Source organism: Dendropsophus ebraccatus, chromosome 10, assembly GCF_027789765.1.
Source record: "Dendropsophus ebraccatus isolate aDenEbr1 chromosome 10, aDenEbr1.pat, whole genome shotgun sequence".
Classification (NCBI taxonomy): domain Eukaryota; kingdom Metazoa; phylum Chordata; class Amphibia; order Anura; family Hylidae; genus Dendropsophus; species Dendropsophus ebraccatus.
Genome location: NC_091463.1, coordinates 73,294,860 through 73,314,198, shown reverse-complemented (window position 1 = coordinate 73,314,198; position 19,339 = coordinate 73,294,860). Strand labels below are relative to the sequence as shown.

Below are 19,339 nucleotides of genomic sequence, written 5' to 3'. Positions count from 1 at the left end.
AGACACCAGATTTACTGGAACTTCTGAAAGAGAGTTGGGAAACTAAAAAAAAAATAAAAACAAAAAAAAGTTGTTTTCTTCCCCCCTGCTGCCCCCCTGAAAGGTGCTGCCCTAGGCACCAGACCTCTGGTTCATAGTGGTAATTATTGCCCTGGCCGGACACCTCAGTCTACCTTTTTACAACATGCACTTCATGACATAAACAGTGATGGAGAGACACTGCAGCTGTATCTTTACTCGTCTCTGGTAAATGCACAGATTTGTTAGTGACTGGGGACATTCAATAACACACCTAGCATGAGGAAAGATGAGAAGATTGCCTCAGGCTGCAATCTTCTGAAGGTTGTTATACTCACACATCGTTATGTACTGCTTGTTCTTCTTAAGGTAGGCCACACAAAAAGGACAAAAAGATACATACTGGCTACAGAACAAGAGACAATAGACAAGTCAATGTTTTTGATTTAAACTTTTTTTTTAAATTCAAGTCAATGTTTTTATTCAAAATAATTACATAGGCTGAGAATTATAATACATATGTGTCCTTTCTTACCATATGTCTAAACTCAATATATTGTGAGATGCGTGGCGTGAGATTGACACCTTGGGGGACATTTATTAAGTCCAGCGTTTTTTACGTCGGGCGTAAAAATGTCCCCGCAGCTCAGAGGATTTGTGTAGAGGCACATTGCCTCTACATAAATCCCGATTTCACGGAGCCTCTCCATGCGAAAATTTTGAAACCTACGGCAGCTCAGAGCTGGTGTAGGTTTTGGAATAATTTTTAGTTGCGAAAAATTATAAATGCAGCAAACCCAGAGTCTGCGCCCCACCCCCCGTCCCGCCCCCTCCACGCCCCACTGGCGAAGGTGGCGTAAAATGGCGAGATGCGAATATTATATTTGCAAAACGGCCATATTATATTTGCAAAACGGCAACTTAAGTCGCATCTGGCCGCTTTACACCAAAAAATACAACTTTTTTGCTTGACAGCTTTCCCCCCTTGAGTAATGAATTTGTGATATCCTAATTGTAAACTCTATGGGAGAGACTTATCAAATATGGTGTAAAGTGAAACTGGCTCAGTTGCCCCTAGCAACCAATCAGATTCCACCTTTCATTTTTCAAAGAGTCTGTGTGGAATAAAAAGTGGAATCTGATTGGTTGCCAGGGGCAACTGATCCGGTTTCACTTTACACCATGTTTGATAAATCTCCCACTCTATATCTATGTATGGCACCCAGCAATTGTTAAATATTGTTCCCTCTCCTCATATGCACTGTACATTCTTATTAGATTATACAGTACCCAGGGGGGAGGGTGCCTGTCACTATAGCATGGTGCAGCAGCCTCCTCACAGCGAGTAGTGATTGGTACAGGAGCCACTAGCAGAGCTGCTGTCTGAGGACACATCCAATTATACTGCAAATGACAGTAACACTTCAAATTGATACAGAGATTATCAATGCAAAAAAATAAAATATATATTTTTTGGATGGAAAAAGTCTTTGAAGAACATTTATCATTCTCTTGCACTATTATTTTGGCTAATTTGTTGTTTTTGTGCACAGTGTAATTGTTTAAGCAACATTTATGAAGGCGTTTGTGCTATTTTTGAGCAGTTTATGCTGGCTGTGACATTATTTACTAGGAGGGGGGCATGGTTTACTTTTTTGCCAGATTTATCGTGTTTGATTTTTATTTTTTTATTTTTTTTTAGCACGGCAGTACTTCAGTCAGAAAGATTTATTTAGGCCTGTATTCCATATGATAACTTTTGCACCAGTTTGTTTTCAGTCATTGTTCTCCAACCATTAGAGCTGTCTTATTATTTATTAAATTCTACAAGTTCTTAGTTTTCTTTGTGAAAAATGTTTTCCCTCAGAAACGAGGGACAACCTTCATCTGGTATGAATAAGGTCTTGAGCCATTGGTGTTGGGCTCTGGTCTTATGCTCAGATTTTTTCTGTCTATGGTTGGCTCCAAGGTAAACCTTTGCAGTACAGTAGTTAAAAAAAGGAAGAGCTCCATGCGGGCCAGGCCTTCTCCTATACATATGCGCTTTCCTGGGGAGAGAGAATAAGCATAGACAATAAGAATAAGTCATGCAAAATCTAAACTTGGTTGTTCAGTTCTCCCATCTACATGCCAGAGAGAAGAGCGATTGCAATGGGCACCATTTTATGATTCATTTGTGATAAAAGGTTGTAAATAATGAGCATTTTCAACACTTTGATAGCGGTAATCAATTATGTATTATTATACATTATGGAAGCACAGATGTATACATGAAAGGTACCATGTGTCTCCTCATCAGTTTGGAATGGGAGCTGCAGCTGACAGCAGCACTTTATCGCTGGGTTAGGGCCAGTTCACATGGAGTAAAAGCAACGGAATTCCTGCCTGCCTCAGTGTCATACAGTATGTCTATGGGAGGGCTCGCACGCCTTCACTCTCCAAACCTCTCCTCTCAAAGAATTGACATGTCTCTGTGTGAACTGGCCCTAAATGTTTATCAATGTGTACGATGATTTCTCTAATCTGATGTACTGTTGTCTACGGTTATAATGTCCTTCATTCCTTTGGCTATGTTCACACAATGTTTTTTCAGCTCCCTTTAAAATGACCTCCGTTATTTTGAGTGTCATTTAGCAGCCTGGCCTCCCCTTAGTGCAATGACTGGTGTTAGCACATTATTCTAGTTTGGGGTTACTAATTGGCCTTTGGGTGTGTCTAAATTGAAAAGTCCATTGAATTTAATAGTAAAAACGGAGAAAGAACAGTGACAAAAGAAAACCTGTGTATGAACAACTAATAAAAAACGTCCGCTGTTCGCAAAAGACATCCGAAAGTAATGATCATGTTCATTATTTTGATGTCCGCGGCAAAAACGTTTGTTATTCAATGCATTTTGTGCATTGGACGTCAGTCTTCCCATTGACTTCAATGCATTGCCATTGCAGTCAGTTAAATCGCAGCAAAAACGCGGTTGTGTACGCTAAAATAAAGGATGAGTTTTGATCAGTTTTCTTTTTTTTAAAAATGAAGTCAATGGAAAAAAATAGATCAAAACGGATGCACACAAATGCATAATGCATAAATGTAAATATTTTCATAATTCTATCAATTCATTTTACTAGTCAGTCCAAACTCAGTCTAGATCCACCAGCCATATCAAATTAGGATGACCTCAAATAATGTTATTCACCAAACAGGAAGCTTGACTACAGGCAAAATATATTGATAAAGTTGACCAGTTAGCAAATAATAATAATAATAATAATAATCTCTTACCTGCAGAGAACGGCATGAACGCATCACTTTTCTTAAAGGAACCCTTCTCATTAAGAAAGTGTTCAGGATCAAACTCATCTGAGTTTTTAAATTGTGTGGGGTCTTTCAGGACAGAGGTCAGGACTGGGAAAACCATGGTTCCCTATAAGTAAAGGTAACAAAATATATGGATCTAGAAAACCAGAAATGTGAACTGAGCGGCGAGGCATGCAGTGTACACCTCTCTATTTTAAATACTGGACCAGGGACTCCTGCATTTAAATCTAGAATGATTCCGGTTCAAAAAAACTATTGAATTCACTCATCTCTAATAGGAACATGTCAAAACCTAAAGTGACTTTTACACAGGCCGTGTATCGTGTCTTCTGAGCCTGCTTTAAAATTTATTGTTATCAGCAACGAATCTCTCAATGTAAACAGGAAATGTAATGCCAATAACGATAAAGGGAAATGTGCATATCTGCACTGTCAGTTTCCAGATCACACAGCAGCCTACATACTTACCTAGTGCACTGCTGCTGTGATTCGACATTCTGTTTTTCAGGAATCCCATCCAGCCTCGGATCACAGCAGCAGCGCACTAGGTAAGTATGTACTGCTGTGTGATCTGGAAACTGACAGCACACATATATGTATATCCATGCTGTCAGTTTCCACGGCTGCATGAACAATGCAAAAATCGTTCATGCAGCCTGGCTGCTTGATTTTTTGTGCTATGTAAAGGCACTGTAAATGGCCAAGAAATTGTTTGATGTAAAAGGACCCTAAATAATCAACAGATTGATAATATACCTTTGGAATGTGATATCCTCTGAAGGTTGTGTCCTTGCTAACAGCATGAGGCAATCCTGAAGGGACAATGTCAGCAAATCTTTGGATCTCATGGATTGTAGCTTCTGTATAAGGCATTTTAGTCTTGTCTTCTATTGATGGACAGCGATCTCGGCCTATCACATTGTCAATCTCTTCGTGGATCTTTTCTGAAATTAAAAGTGAAATTGAAATTAGTAAAATAGAACACAGAATATAAGTCTATTACTATAATGTATACATACACCTCTGCTGCTCAGGACATTTCCTTTCATGGACAAGCAGCACTGTGTGCTATACCACTTCCTGAAGGACATACAGCAGTTTATAAGTACTGGAAGACAGATTTTTTTAAAGGAAAAGTCCAGCAGATTATAAAATCCTGCAAAAATTGATTACAAGTACGAACTTACCTCTCCATGTGCCCGCAGTGAGCGGCAACACCAGCTAAGGAACCCCTGCCGGAAAGTATTGTTTCCCGAGTTGTGATGACATCACGACTTGGGGGAAAAAGCCTGTCCCGGCTGATGTACTGGATGCTCAATCAATCAGTGACTAGAGCGGCATGTCCATTCACACCTTGTCCGCGTCGAAGATCACAGAGCCTGGCGGGGGTCCCGCGGACGGTCCTGATGCTCACCGCGAGCACAGGGAGAGGTAAGTTACTAATTTCCCTCTTGCAGGGTTTTATAGTCTGCTGCACTTCTCCTTTCAGAGAATTAAGTTTGACACCAGTAGACTTGAAAAAAAATCCTTCGGAGTACCCCTTTAAGCAGCAGTAATATGGTCAGTATGTGGCTGTATTATTTTTCCCTTTGTAGTGGTAATATTGGTGATAGTGTTTAGTGACTATTTGGTGGTAATATGAGGTCATTGTGTGGTAGTAATATTTGGTGTTTATATGATGTTGATCTCAATACAGTGAGCTTTGTACAGTCGCAGTATGATGGCAATATGTTTGGTTATAATATGTGTTCCTTGTATAATGGTAATATTTGGTAACTGTGTGACTATTATATAGAGGTATCATTGTAACTATTGTATACTAATTTTCCCCTTTGCTCAGACCTGTATGGAAGATTTAGTCTTATGGGTATTTTCCTATTGTACTGAACAATCCAATGGTCCCTTCTAGAGACTCCAGATCTGAGAACCAGAATCATTACAGAGAACCTGATGACATTGCTGACTGATATTTGGGGGCAGAGGCGTAACTTTCCTGTGTCCCAACGCAAAAATGGTGACAGGACTCCTTACTGTACTATTTATAATAGCAGGAATAGTCAGGACTTTAGGCCCCCCTAATACCAGGGCCCAGATGTTACCTGTTATCCTAGCACCCCTTATACCTACTGCTATGAGGGGAGCATGATGTATTATTTACACATAAAACATATCATTACCTTGTATATCAGGATATTTCATGAGTATAAGAAATCCGTATCTCAGAGTTGTACTTGTAGTCTCTGTTCCAGCAAAGAATAAGTCTAATATTGTCGCCTCTAGGTTTACCTCATGAAATTCTGTGTCTGGATTCTTTCTCTCCTGAAATATTTAAATGTATTTATTTGTGCCCCATACACACTATGGCTATAAAAACGTGCTGTTATTTGGTGAGAAAAGGCGGACGTCTATTGATATCGATGGCCACAAATAATGGTCATGATCATTACGTCATTTTCAATAGACGGCCTCCTTTCCCACTAAATAACCTCACATTCCCGTAGTGGGCACATAGCCTGTAGATGTAAAGGGGGCTAGCCTAAAAAACAGAATTGTTAATATATATTAGAATGGTGAGTGTCTGCCTCATGGCAATCTCACCAATAAGTTGTAAGAGGGTAATGGGCGTATGTGTGCAGCCTATTCAGTAGTTACAGTGGCTCATATATGCAATCACCATACTACTTGTAGCGTAGATTTTGCAGTGCTGTCCCATTCATTGTAGTGGCGGCAGCTCTTGCATAAGCATTGGTACGATGAGCGCACGGACTGTGAACTGCAATATAGTATATATCATGACTCCATAGAACCTAAGACCCCTGAAGAAGTCAGTGTTGTCTGGCGTAAAACATGTGGGTTCAGCGGACCTCAACTCGACGTCATTCTTTGCCTTTACCCTATGTCTTGGTTTTTTTTGTGCATTACTTGTTATATTTGGTGCTGCCCAGCACAAAGCATTAGCAGTTTATATTTATATTCATATATCACTTTGGATATATATTCATTGGGTATAGTGCAATATTATATCTTCTATGGAGTGATGATATATAGTATATAGCAGTTCCAGGCCGTATAATGTTCTTGCATGTTGAGGGGTGTAAATGTGCAACCAATGAAATGATTGCTTTAAACATTGCATTTAAAGATAGCGGAATACTGGCTGCTACAAATCTATATACGTCTGCAAATCTAAGATTGTCTACAAACCCACCTCTTCCATCTTGGTAAGGAAGCAATCTATGAAGTCACGAGGGCAGTTCTCATCCACGGTGGCTCTGTGGGCGCTTATCATCTCCTTATTGAATTGTTTCAAGCTGTGCATAAGTGTAAACATCCTCTGGTGAGGACCGGGAACGTGCGTCATTATGTTTGGGAACATGTTTAGGAGCTTATTAAAGAGAGGAGAATGGTAGAAAATATAACATTAATATACTTATATTGGATGAATGTTAAATATATATACGGGGGAGATTTATCAAACATGGTGTAAAGTGAAACTGGCTCAGTTGCCACCTTTCATTTTCCAAAGAGTGAGCAATGAAAGGTGGAATCTGATTGGTTGCTAGGGGCAACTGAGCCACTTTCACTTTACACCATGTTTGACAAATCTCCCCCATTATATACTTTCATATTTTATTAAAGTGGTAGTGCGGTGTTAGACATTCATTCACTAAATAACACACATTACAAAGTTATACAACTTTGTAATGTGTGTAATTTAAGTGAATGGTCCCCTTCCTGTGTTCCCCCCACCCCTGGAAGTGTGGTGCATTATACTCACCGCATTACTGTCGACTCCGGCCGCCATCTTGGGGCAACGACCTAATCTTCAGGAGGCCGGCCGGACCTCTCCAGCCGTCCCTTATGCCTGCCCCCCTCCTGCGCGTCATCAGCTGCGATTGGTTGAGCATAACTATGCTCAGCCAATCGGGGCTGAGCAGCTGATGACGCGCCAGAGGGGCGCCGGCATGAGGGATGGCTGGAGAGGTCCGACCGGCCTCCTAAAGATTAGGTCGTTGCCCCAAGATGGCGGCCGGGGTCGACAGTAATGCGGTGAGTATAATGCACCACACTTCCGGGGGTGGGGGGAACACAGGAAGGGGACTACTCACTTAAATAACACACATTACAAAGTTGTATAACTTTGTAATGTGTGTTATTTAGTGAATAAATGTCTAACACCGCACTACCACTTTAACTTTAAAGAAGGCCTATCGGCAGGAAAACAGTGGTGTATATACGCCCATGGCTAGATAAGGCTAGTCATCGTGATTCTTGACATAGCTTTTATTATTTCACTAGTCCTCTTCATCTGTGTTCATATGCAAAGGAGGTTTATGTACAGTACCTAAGAGGTGTTACTCAACAGATTAGAAAAACCAGGCCATGTCCTCTTTATCACTGCCCCATGACATACTTGCATCTGCCGACCCCATCTGACTGACAGCTAGAAGATAACAAGAACATGGACTGGACTTACCTGGGTTCTTGCTATGCTGGGGAACGCCCCCTGGACACTTAAGCCTCATTTACATATTAACAATAATGCTTCTCTCTCCTTCTGTTTTGTTTGTGCAACTTTCTTTCAGTTTCCTCAAGACTCCACACAAACTGATCCTGCAGTCATAATCTTTGTCATCCCCCCTTTTGATTTTGATATCCTACTAAACATGTAGTCATAAGATTTAAAGCAAATGTACAATCAAGACCTATGAAAAAAAAATTTTTGCAGTACCTTATTGGCCAAGCTCTATGCACTGGAGATAGACTCGAGGCCCCCAGTGTGATGATATCCCCTTTCCTTGGTGCAGCGACTCCATTAGGCCCCATTCCCACTGAGCAAAACTAGCGGAATTCCGCGGCGGAATTGTCCACCACGGAATGCCGTTAGCCTCCCGCTCATAATGGGAGTCTATGGGAGGTGTGCGCTCCTGCTCTGTCCGCGCTGAAGAATGAACATGTTCATTCTTCAGCGCGGACAGGGCAGGAGCGCGCGCCTCCTGTAGACTCCCATTATGAGCGGGAGGCTAACGGCATTCCGTGGCGGACAATTCCGCCGCGGAATTTCGCTAGTTTTGCTCAGTAGGAACGGGGCCTTAGAATCAAGCAGGGCCGTCACCGAGGGGAGTGGAAATTGTCACACAGGGGACACTGGGCCCGCCTCCAGTGCATATTACCTTGCCAGTGCACAAGAACAAAAAACAGAGCAGAATGTGGGAATCGGTGGCATTTTTAAATAAGGACCACACCACTGCAATCCCCATGTCGACGCCAATAAGGTACTGCAAATATTTACTGTATTTTCCTGCGTATAAGACTACTTTTTAACCCAGGAAAATCTTCTCAAAAGTCAGAGGTCGTCTTATACGCCGGGTGTCGTCTTATAGGCAAGGTGCTGAAAAACTTTGGAACCAGACTTGAGAATCTGCGGTCGCCGTATGGAGGGCAGAGCAAGCTGCAGGCATCTGGGGTATAGAAAAAAGAGATACAGTAGAGCGGGGCTGAGCCTTGAAAAACACACCTCTATCACCCGTCTGGCCGCCACTGTATCTTACCAATATTCCTGTACCCCTTTCTCTGCCTCTCAGATCTTGCTGCTGTCAGATGTTTTTTATTAATTTTTATTTGGTGTGTGTTGAAAGTGGGGTAGTGTTATATGATATCCCAAACTCTATATTTGAACTGGAAAAGTTCAAATTGTCGTATACGCCCATTCGTCGTATACGCCCATTCGTCGTATACGCCCATTCGTCTTATACACCGGAAAATACAGTATTTTTTTAACCTAGGTCTGATGATGCATTCGCTTTAAGGGACCCGTAGTCGGTATGAGTATGATCATTCTATATAGTGTCTGTTTGGAGACTATAACCATAGTCATGTAGGTCTACCTACAAAGCTATAACGTGAAACTCCTATGCCTCAGTGCTCTCATTTACTAAGTCTTTACACAGCTTGAACACTCATGCTGCCCCTAAACGTCATCACTGTTGGCCACAAAACCACTGTTTACACACGGCAATGTGTGGTTAATAAGAGCGAGTTTGGGTCCATTAACACAGAAAGGTTATCTGACAGATTATCTGCCAAAGATTTGAAGCCAAAGCCAGCAACAGACAATAAACAGAGATCAGGTCATAAAGGAAAGCCTGAGATTTCTTCTCTTTTCAAATCCATTCCTGGCTTCGGCTTCAAATCTTTGGTAGGTAATCTGTCAGATAATCTTTCTGTGTAAATGGACCCTTTAGGGCCCTATTACACCAACAGATTATCTGACAGATTTCTTTAAGCCAAAACCCAGAATGGATTTGAAAAGAGGAGAAATCTCAGTCTTTCCTTTGTTACCTGCTCTCTGTTTATAGTCCATTCCGGGCTTTGGCTCAAAGAAATCTGTCAGATAATCTGTTGGTCCTTAGTGGCCACATAAAAGAACCAATCAGCCAACAAACATGCATTTGCTTGTTCTTTGGCTCATTTCTGGCCCCTCTTGCATTCCTAAGAACACTCATTTGCCAATGAATCTGCCTATGAAGCCTTTGCTTGAAGGGGTTGTTCACAAAAAATCAGCTGGTGCCAGAAAGTGCCAGAAATTAGTAATTTACTTCTATTAAAAAAATGTCCAGTCTTCCAGTACTTATCAGCTGCTGTATGTCCTGACGGAAGTGGTGTATTCTTTCCAGTCTGACATAGTGCTCTCTGCTGTCACCTTGTCAGAAACTGTCTAGAGCAGTCGCAAATCCCCATAGAAAACCTCTTCCACTCTCCAGACTGGAAAGAATAACACTTACTGCAGGACATACAGCAGCTGATAAGTACTGGAAGACTTGTGATTTTATAATAGAAGTAAATTAAAAAATCTCTGCCACCAGTTGAATTTAAATAAATATTTTCTTAATAAACAATAAACTACCACTTTGATGGCTCCAATTCTGTACCAAGTCTAAGAACATCTCGAATGGGAGTCAAGGTGCCCAGATCTACAGTATACTGGTAAATTCATGTAAATGAAATTTTACCCAAATATATTATAGACACTTTGTAATATTTACCACCCCTGAAGCAGAGTTGAACAGCTGGGTAACATCGTGAATATTTGACAGGAGGGTCAAGAATTTTTGATCTTCATAGTCAAATCTTTCACCAAACACAACGGAGCAAATGACATTGGAAGAAGCGAGTCGCATTATATACGTTGGGTCAATCGGAGTATCTGTTAATAAATAGGAAGTGGTCAGTGATTATGCTACATACTACATTACCAATATACACTACTCTCAAAAACTAAGGGATATTTGGCTTGTGGGTTAAATATATGGAAAATATAAAAAGTTCCCGCTCCAGTGATATTATATCAAGAAAGTAGGGCATTTAAAGGGAATGTGTCATCAAAAAATGACTTACTCTTAAAATAATGTTTTTATGTTTAATATATTTTTAAAGAATTATTGGTGACCTTTTTAATATCTATATTTTAAAATAATCCTGAAATCTTGCAGTTATTTTCTGTCTGTGGTGATAAGAAGAGGCTGCAGTACAGCATTACAGCGACATGTGAAACCAGTAGATAGATAGCACTAGTATAAGACAACATCAGCTCCCTGTGGAATGACCTCTTTAAAGGTCACAGAGCGTGCTCAGTAATGTTTCACATTAATTTCAAGGGGACAAACTCTGCCTATTGTTGTCTATGTCTATGAGGCTTGCTGTAAAGCATGTCACTAAATGCTGTTAAAAACATCTTAGGAAAAATGGCAGCCCCCATAACAATGTACAAAAAAGTGAAATAAAAAAATTACAGACAGAAAATAGAAACAGATTAGATAAAAGAACAAGTTTTAGTATCTGACTCTTATCAGTAGGTTAGGTAATTCATGCCTTTTAATTGGTTTGTCCAGGATAGAATGATATTCAACAATGGGGCTGTCCGCTCTAAGCCATTTTCCCGCTGTTCCCGCTGGAAAAGGAAGCTCAGGATAAACAGTATGGATCCATTCCCGTGGGGGGAACACAGATGTTTTGAAATTGCTGACAGTGGCGTAGAGTGGGCAGTCCAAGACCCGGCAAAGGCAGTGAAGCAGGACAAGTAAGTATACCTCACTGACATGTCCCCCGCAGCATAGTTAAACATCATTTTATCCTGAACAACCCCTTTAAGAAGAAGCATGTAATGGTAATTTCGTCATCCCCAACAATTGAAACAAAAGCCAACAACAGTGGTGGGTTTACCCCAACAAAAAGTTTCAATATATCAATAACATGTCATGTGTCCTATAGCAACAAATGCAGGTTCTGGGGTACAGAGTTACGAGCTAATGGCGACTTTGCTGATCCCATAGGTTTTCTATGGGATTCAAGTCTGGAGGCCACTCTATTTGAGGTAACCCAGCCGCTCACTAATAATGCAACCAGTCCCGTATTGACTAGACACACCTGCCTAGAATGTAACACCTCCATTATCTGGAGACAATAGTGGCTGATACATAACGCTCTCCTTGACGTCTCCAATATCCTTGACACCCATAATTTCTGCTTAACATGAATGAAATGTAATCAGTGAACAGCAACAAGGACCACTGGTCCCTCCTCCATGCTAGATGTTCCCTTCTAGGGAATAGTCCTAAAGATGCCACTGGCTTAGAATAGAGGATAAGGAGCGGGGAGCTTTCTGCTCCATCATCTTAAGGTTGTTCTCATTGGGAAATATGGTCAGTTTAGGTAGCCATAGGCTGACTGAGAGCTGTGGGGCCCAGGCAGCTACCTAAGCTGCCCATATCATAATCCACCACTGATGGTCAGCCTGAGTGTATGGAACTATTTTTTTTATCTTAAACCACCTTTGTCCTTCATAAATTTCTCAGTTAGACACCGGGCTTCTTCTTGGATCCTTTCTTCAATGCTCCTCTTTCCCATTCCAAAATTTCTTAACGTTGTCAGAGAGAATCGCCGAAGAACTTTCCACCTCTCTCCATTGCTTGCAATGACCCCTGCAAGTTCAAACAAACAATTAACGGGATTGTCCAGAATTTAAAAAATATGGGTGATTTGTTCCATTGCATCTCAGTCCTAATCGCAAGGTGGCCGAGCAGCAATACTAGACACAATCCAAGCACAGATGGAGCTGGGTATTTTTTATTTTTTTTTATTTTTTTTTTACTTAAGGTGCAAGAATCATAAATTCTTTAAACTGATATTTATTTTATATATACTGTGAGAACAATTACTGTTATTCACTGTAAATAATACCCCATCCCATATTTCTCAAATATTAAAGACATAATTAGAAATGTATAACCTGTATGTGTCATCATAGAATAATTTGAAAGAAATAAGAGACAATTAAAAAAAAATAAGAAATAAGAGACAATTATCCATTATTGTTATTTTAGTGATTTTTTTATAGGCTTACCAAAATCCTTATAAAACAATCCATTTGCTACCGACATTCCCCTATCAGCAAATGCATCGCTGTGGTCCACCAATGCTTCCTTCACTGCATCGTACCCAATCAGTATTATCGTCCGAATGTTCGCTAAGTAAAAGGTATACACCGGTCCGTATGTCTTACCAAGCTGGAGATGAAAATGGAAAAAAAAAATATATAAAAATTGCTTTATGTGACAGGCTGTATTACAGACCGACCTGGGAAGGAGCCCCAAAGGATTTTATCCACCAGGATCAAGAACGCTTCATCCAGAAGGCTAAGGGCTGTAATACATGGATGAGTGGAGTAAGCGACTGCCGATCTCCTAGATCACCGCTTGCTTACAGAGACTGTTAGATGGCATAATAATTGTGCAACAAGAGCTACACGGAGATCGTTAGCTCTTGGGGTACCTCAGTGTCGGTATATAGAACATAATAAAGATGCCTATCTCACCATGTCCCCCCCCCCCCACCCCACCCCGCCAATGTCACTTTCACAGCCAATTCAGCCAATCACTGACTGAGTCGACACAGCACCACGGCCATTGATTGGCTTAGCGGCCTGTCACTTCCCTTTCAGGAAATTCTAAGATACTAAAGAATGGTTCACATATCAGAACTTCCCCTTATTAATCAAAAATAAACGTAGAAGGAACGAAAAAGAGGCCTTTATAGGTGACATCTGTGTAAACCAACACAAAAAAAAAAATATATTGTACAAAGAGCCCAATGTCAGACTGCAACTAAACTCGCCCTACAGGTGTGGTCTGATTCCACACTGGGTGCTGCCTCAGGAGGGTGTAGAATGTGTCCGCAGCTGCCATATGCAAAACTCTCAGAGGCTTCTTTTGGGTATTGCGCCTCTTGGTGAGAGATTGTTAGCTGCTAGATAGGCGCTTGAAGACATTTTGGCCAATGATAAACTTTGAGGGGGGACCAATCTTGCCTTTCCTGTGGAGTGACACAAGGCCCAAAGTGCCCACTGCAGTAGCTAATCCCTATTAAAAAAAAAAAAAAAGAAAAACTGCTCTGGACAGTTCCAGTCATGGACAGAGGTGGCAGCAGAGAGCACTGTGTCAAACGAGAAAGAATACACCACTTCCTGTAGGACATAAAGCAGCTGATAAGTACTGCAAGGCTTGAGATTTTTAAATAGAAGTAATTTACAAACCTGCATAACTTTCTGACACTAGTTGATTTAAAGAAAAAAAAAATTCTTGAGTTGCCCTTTATGTGTTCATAATCTCTCTAACAATAACTGTATTATCAGAATGTATTATCTCCCATGTTAGGTATCATCAAACAGCGCACCATGGAGCAATAGCTGATGGGTAGGTAGATGCATATGGGTCCATTTACATAGAAAGATTATCTGACAGATTATCTGCTAAAGATTTGAAGCCAAAGCCAGGAATGGATTTGAGAAGAGGAGAAATCTCAGACTTTCCTTTATGATCTGATCTCTCTTTATACTCTGTTCCAGGCTTTGGCTTCAAATCTTTGGCAGATAATCTGTCAAATAATTTTTCTGTGAAAAAAGACCCTTAGACAGACAGGACATCTGCTCACCTCCTGGGGGTCTCGCCATCTATACTAATCAGGCTCACTTTGGGTGAGTGCAGCATCTTCAGCAATGGTACTTAACCATCCAACATCAATGCCAGTAGATGGAGGAAACAAAGGCTGATGATAGAAGCGCTGCTCTTAAAGGAGAAGTCAGGCAAAAATTTTTATTAAAGTCTTGTATTGCCCCCAAAAGCTATACAAATCACTGATATACACTTATCGGAAATGCACATTAAGTCCTTTTTCCCTACACTTACTACTGCATCAAGGCTTCACTTCCTGGATAACATGGTGATGTCACTTCCTGGATAATATGGTGATGTCACGACCAGGGCCGATTCAAGGGTTTCTGCCGCCTGAGGCAAACCTCAGGCGGCCGCCCCGAGTGATAGCCGGCATCCCCCTGGACCCAGCCCCCCCCCCCCGCCGCAGCAGCAGCCATCTACTCACCTGTCCCACACCGCAGCCGGCCCGCGATCTCTGCTGTCTCCACATCCCGTCAGGTCCCGCGATGTCACCCTGCAGCTGTCACAGACCTCCAGGCTGTGGTGAGTGAGTGGGGTGATCGGGTCGCGCGGGGCGGTCCCGCGCGACCCGATCACCCCAGCGCGTCCCCCACCGACCCCGGGCACTCACCACAGCCTGGAGGTCCGTGACAGCTGCAGGGTGACATCGCGGGACCTGACGGGATGTGGAGAGCGCGGGCGACGGGACAGGTGAGCGGCCGCTGTCATTTTTGTTAAGTGATACTTAACAAAAATGACAGCAGGGGGGACATAATGCCGCCCCCTGCCGGACTGCAAAATCTGCCGCCTGAGGCGGAAGGCTCATTCCGCCTCATGGCAGAAGCGGGCCTGGTCACGACCCGACTCCCAGAGCTGTGCGGGCTGTGGCTGCTGGAGAGGATGATGGCAGGGGGACACTAAGGGGCACAGGGCACTGGAGGGACACTGAGCATCCCTCTACCATCATCCTGTCCAGCAGCCACAGCCCGCCCAGCTCTGGGAGTCGGGTCGTGACATCATCATTTTATCCAGGAAGTGACATCACCATGTTATCCAGGAAGTGACATCACCATGTTATCCAGGAAGTGAAGCCTTGATGCAGTAGTAAGTTCAGGAAAAAAGCACTTTATAAGCATTTCCCTTAATAAGTGTATATCGGGGACTTTTATAACTTTTGGGGGGCAATACAATACTTTAATAAAAAATTTTGCCGGACTTTCTCCTCTTTATTGTACAAACAACGCATTTAGAGATTAGGTTGTAACATACAGAACACTTAGCAACATAAGAAAAGTATAAGTATACAAACAAAAAACCAAGATGTTTTAAGCGTACATACCTTAACTAACGACAGTGGTAGTTCAGAGGGGCTGATCTGAAAGAGGTTCCCCAGCAGGGGTAGAGGTGTAGGTCCTGGGGGTAGGTTACTGTGTTTGACCCTACCCCACCATTTTATGAGATAGATTAGGACAGTGACCACCGCAGCCAGGAGAAGTGTTGCTGTAATAGTTAGAGCCATCCTGCTTCCTTCTGCGCTCTGTACTAGATGCCTTTCTGTGTTTATTACTCACCAGCGAGATAGTAACAAACCCCCATGTGATCCTGGGAACAGGCTGGGCGTGCTCCGAGTGTAGAGTTACAGCTGTATTGTATTGTAAATTAGAATAATTAACCCCTTAAGGACATGGCCTATTTTGTGCTACAGGACGTGGCGATATTTACAATTTATTTCATCTCCGCCTTTTGTGACCACCATAACTTTTTATCTTACTCTGGGGAGATCTCAAGCGTGCAGTTCATGCAAGACAGACCGGGAATTTACAGGAATCGGAAGCTTTTTGCCAAGAAGAATGGGCAGCTTTTCCATCTGAATAATGCTACGTTTACACGGAACGATTATCGGGCGAATTTTCGAGATAACGAATTCGAACGATAATCGTACGTGTAAACGCGGCGAACAATCGATAAATCGTTCATTTTGATCTTTTAACAAGTTCTTAAATCGTCGTTCGCAAAAAATTCGCCGATCGTTTCGTGTAGTCGTTTACTGATTTTACCTATGTGTGAGATAGGCTTAAGCGATCGCAAAACTATCCCAAAATGAATTTTTTGTATGATATATCGTTCCATCTAAACGCTGATTGTTATAAAAAAAAAAAATTGTTACTTCAAAATCGTTAATCATACGATCGGGCCAATAATCGCCTCGTGTAAACGTAGCATAAGGAGCCTCTTCCACAGCTACCACAAAAGACTTAATTGGTGCTAGAAGGGGCAATATACGGTATGAAGAACTGGGGTATGTAAACTTTTGATCAGGGTCATTTGGATGTTTTTGGTTGTCATTATTATTTAAAAAGAAAAAACACAGTAGTCTGACAATAAATGGATTCACTCAACCACTAATGGTGGTTTTACACGGAGCGATAATTCGCCCGATCGCACGATTAACGATTTTGAATGAACAATGTTTTTTTTATATTGATCAGCGTTTAGACGGAACGATACATCGTACAGAAAAATCGTTTTGCGATCGCTTAAGCCTATCTCACACATAGGTGAAATCGTTCAAAGAATGTTTACATGAAACGATCTGCGAATTTTTTGCGAACGATCAACGACGATTTCAGAAGTTGTTGAAAGATCAAAACGAATGATTTCTCGCTCGTCGCTTGATCGTTCGCTGCGTTTACACGTACGATTATTGTTCGAATTTGATCGTTATCGTGCAAATTCGAACGATAAATCGTTCCGTGTAAAACCACCATAACCATGAGTGGGAAAAAAAAGGTTTTGTGTTACCATTCATATTCTGTAAAGAAAAAAACCAAGAAAGCAAAAATTCTGCCGGGGTAAGTAAACTGTAGTTATGATGCTGGCAATAACTGTGCTATAAACCGGCACTTAATCTTTAGAGCTTGGACAGCTTTTATCACTGAGGAGAACACATCATATAGGAAACTCAGATGACTTTTGTAAATGTGTGAAAACCTATTGATTAAAATTATTATTAACTTATATTAAATTAATATTAACTTAAATTAAACTAATATTAAGGGTATGTTCACACGAACAGACTTGCAGCGAGATTCTCGCTGCGAGTCCGGCAGGTCCTGGCAGTTCCCACACACTATATACTCGCTGCGGTCTGAACGACCGCAGCGAGTATGTAATTCTACCGCCCTTAACCCCTTCTGATCCCCAGCTGTAGGTATACATTACCTGTCCTCGCAGCATGGGTCCGGTGTCCTGCTCTCCCGTCCGGCCAATCAGTGGCTGCGGCTGGGCAACACACTGATTGGCCGGACGGGAGAGCAGGACGCCGGACCCGTGCAGCGGGAAGAGGGGTAATGTATGCTTACAGCGGGGGAGCCGGGCGGGAGCAGGAGGGGTTAAGGGCGGTAGAATTACATACTAGCTGCGGTCGTTCAGACCGCAGCGAGTATATAGTGTGTGGGAACTGCCAGGACCTGCCGGACTCGCAGCGAGAATCTCGCTGCGAGTCCGTTCGTGTGAATATACCCTAACTCATATCTTTGCAAAGTGAAATGATTTTGGAATAAAGTAATGCTGCATTTACACGGAACGATTATCGTGCGAATCTGCCCGATAACGATCGAATTCGAACGATAATCGTACGTGTAAACGCAGCGAACGATCAAGCGAACAGAAAGAAATCGTTCATTTTGATCTTACAACATTTTCTAAAATCGTCGTTTGTCGTTCGCAAAAAGTTCACAGATCGTTCCGTGTGAACAGTGGTTTACCGTTTTTTCCTATGTACGAGATAAGCTTAAACAATCGCAAAACGAATTTTTCGTACGATATATCAATCCGTCTATACGCTGATTGTTTTAAAAAAACAAAAACGTTACTTCGAAATCGTTAATCGTACGATCGGGCGAATTATCGTTCCGTGTAAAAGCAGCATGAGTTTTATCAGTCGTTGATACCTTTTATTACCTACCTGAAAAATATGATGACAATATGTGAGGCTACAGTACTGGCCATCAGACAGAGTAAGAGAATAACTGAAGAATCACATATTTATACACAGAAGGACATAGCGATAGAGGTAAATTAGACAAGTGATAGATATAGCTGTGGTGTTTTACAAGACTTCTATAGGTGAAGGAAATACCAGAACAAAATGCTGTGTGCCCACACATGCTGGTGTTTTCCCCCCAATACTTTATTTATGCCTGAGGGTCCATTTACACTGAAAGATTATCTGACAGATTATCTGCCAAAGATTTGAAGCCAAAGCCAGGAATGGATTTGAAAACAGGAGAAATCTCAGGCTTTCCTTTATGACCTGATCTCTGTTTATAGTCTGTTTTTGGCTTTGGCTTTAAATCTTTGGCAGATAATCAGTCAGATAATCTTTCTGTGTAAATGGACCCTAAGGGTCCTATTCCACGGGCCGAGCTAGATTGGCGCTCGTTTACTGGGCCTATTCCACGGCCCGACAATCGTTAGCGAGGGCTTCAGGGACATCGTTACCGATGTCCTTGCAGCCCTTGCAGCATACATTACCTGGCAGGGCTTCTACTCCGCTCTGTCTCCCTCCTCGGGTCCCGTGTGCAGCATCAACTCCGGAACGGCCTGACTGAGCTGTCAGACCGCTGATGCTGCACGCGGGACCCACGGAGGAAGACGGAGTGGAGGAGAAGCCCTGCTAGGTAATGTATGCTGCTTCTCAAATCGTCGGTCGCGCTCTGCGCAACGCTATTCCACGAAGCAATGCGCGGTAGGGGACCGATGATCTTAGATTTGGGCCTAAATAAACGATCAGCCGATGACACGATCTTCGTCTGATCGTTTTCTCTATTCCACCGAGCGATAATCGGACGAATTGGGCCAATTATCGCTATGTGGAATAGGCCCCTAAATCACCTGATGAAGGAATCACATGACTTGTAATGAGAAAACTGCAGGGGGTAAAACACCAAACAAGAAACACTACAACTAGTGCACAATATCTTAGGGATAAAAGGGCTATAAACCCTGCATCATGG

General features: G+C 42.2%; 1 protein-coding gene across 1 annotated transcript; it reads right to left on the bottom strand.

Annotated features, from left to right (window-relative positions):
* Nucleotides 1-1,814: 1,814 nt before the first annotated feature.
* LOC138766022 (cytochrome P450 2A4-like) lies at nucleotides 1,815-15,890 on the bottom strand. The gene is made up of 9 exons (XM_069943297.1): nucleotides 15,661-15,890; nucleotides 12,734-12,896; nucleotides 12,162-12,311; nucleotides 10,377-10,537; nucleotides 6,539-6,715; nucleotides 5,508-5,649; nucleotides 4,087-4,274; nucleotides 3,295-3,436; nucleotides 1,815-2,066 (listed from the first exon to the last, which is right to left on the bottom strand). The coding sequence occupies exons 1-9, from the start codon at nucleotides 15,838-15,840 to the stop codon at nucleotides 1,882-1,884; spliced, it is 1,488 nt and encodes a 495-aa protein (XP_069799398.1). The 5' UTR covers nucleotides 15,841-15,890; the 3' UTR covers nucleotides 1,815-1,881.
* Between the last annotated feature and the right edge of the window lie 3,449 nt (nucleotides 15,891-19,339).

Bases quoted from the DNA above. Each gene is read 5' to 3' on its own strand.
- LOC138766022 (XM_069943297.1), bottom strand. From the start codon at position 15,840: ATGGCTCTAACTATTACAGCAACACTTCTCCTGGCTGCGGTGGTCACT. The intron at 12,897-15,660 runs GTATGTACGCTT...TTTCATCTCCAG, and splicing joins TACCACTGTCGTTAGTTAAG to CTTGGTAAGACATACGGACC. The intron at 6,716-10,376 runs GTAAATATTACA...CTCTTTAATAAG, and splicing joins TCAACTCTGCTTCAGGGGTG to CTCCTAAACATGTTCCCAAA.